Source organism: Amphimedon queenslandica, unplaced genomic scaffold (genome assembly GCF_000090795.2).
Source record: "Amphimedon queenslandica unplaced genomic scaffold, v1.1 AMPQUscaffold_9669, whole genome shotgun sequence".
Lineage (NCBI taxonomy): Eukaryota > Metazoa > Porifera > Demospongiae > Haplosclerida > Niphatidae > Amphimedon > Amphimedon queenslandica.
In genome coordinates this window covers 2919-4046 of record NW_003550059.1, presented here as the reverse complement: position 1 = coordinate 4046, position 1128 = coordinate 2919, and the positions used below count along the sequence as shown (strand labels likewise).

General features: G+C 31.2%; 1 protein-coding gene across 1 annotated transcript; it reads left to right on the top strand.

Annotated features, from left to right (window-relative positions):
• Window positions 1-12: 12 nt before the first annotated feature.
• Window positions 13-894, top strand: LOC109590681 (taste receptor type 1 member 1-like). The gene is made up of 4 exons (XM_020006567.1): window positions 13-337; window positions 388-558; window positions 603-710; window positions 805-894. The coding sequence occupies exons 1-4, from the start codon at window positions 296-298 to the stop codon at window positions 892-894; spliced, it is 411 nt and encodes a 136-aa protein (XP_019862126.1). The 5' UTR covers window positions 13-295.
• Window positions 895-1128: the final 234 nt, after the last annotated feature.

Here is a 1128-nt window from a genome sequence, read left to right as displayed (position 1 = left end):
CTGATTGCTCTGTCTCTACTCTCTACGCGTGTCTAAACACGTGTCATAACTATTAATTAATGATCTGTTGCACGCCCAATTGGCCAATTTAATGTTTACTTCCTCTACAGTAACGTGTGCATTCTATTTCCGTGAACGTGTCCCTTTAAGGCAGCTAGCCAGGAGAATTTGAATTGGAATTCCAAAATATTGACATTTGTAGGAAACAACTAAACTAATTGAGTTTCTATATAATGAGCACAACAATCAGCCTATTCATGGTGTTATTGGACCTTACCATCCTGAAAGTGCTAAAATGTTTGCTTATATTTTTGGACATTATTTGAGTACATTACAGGTATTGAACAGTTATCAAAAATAATATAATTGTATACTTTTACACTTTAGATTTCTTATTCAGTGACTAGTGTGCTACTTGACAACAATAGAAGATATCCTTATTTTCACACTACAATTCCAAATGATGAGTATTACAGTGTTGTTTTAAGTAAGCTATTGGATCACTTTGATTGGCAGAAAGTGGCCATCATATCAACATTTGACAAACAAAGTGCCTTGGTAAGACTCAGTCTCACTTATATATTTTGAAAATAAATACTTAGGTTTTACAGTCAATATTTAGAGCACTTGCTCATCACAATGAACAAGCTCATATTTTTGAGCCTGTCAAAGACTTAGTCTCTGCTGAACTTGTTCTAAAATCTGCAAAAGTAAATGACTTAAATAATCAGTAGCACTTTGCAATTCTCACTCTGGGTGGTCTATATAACATAGCAGTGATATTCTTTAATGGCTGTGTAATAGACTTGTTTGTCCACTCATGTGAATAGAATGATTGTTTTTGAAGTTGCTTCCTATGATATCATTACTGACTTCAAACATGATAATTTGTAGTAATTAAACTAATCTTACTGTGTAGTTTTAAGTTATTATTATTAATATTGTAGTTATTAATATATTATTAATGGTTAGGTTATGTTATTTAAATATAGAACTTTTTAAATGTTTTTAAAGTTTTGTGCTGCATTTATTAGTTAGTTCTTAGTGACTTCTTTGTAAAGTCAAAAAGTTATTTTGTGATTAAGAGCAAACGCATTTTCACTAAGTCCCGAAGTTACAACATATTTA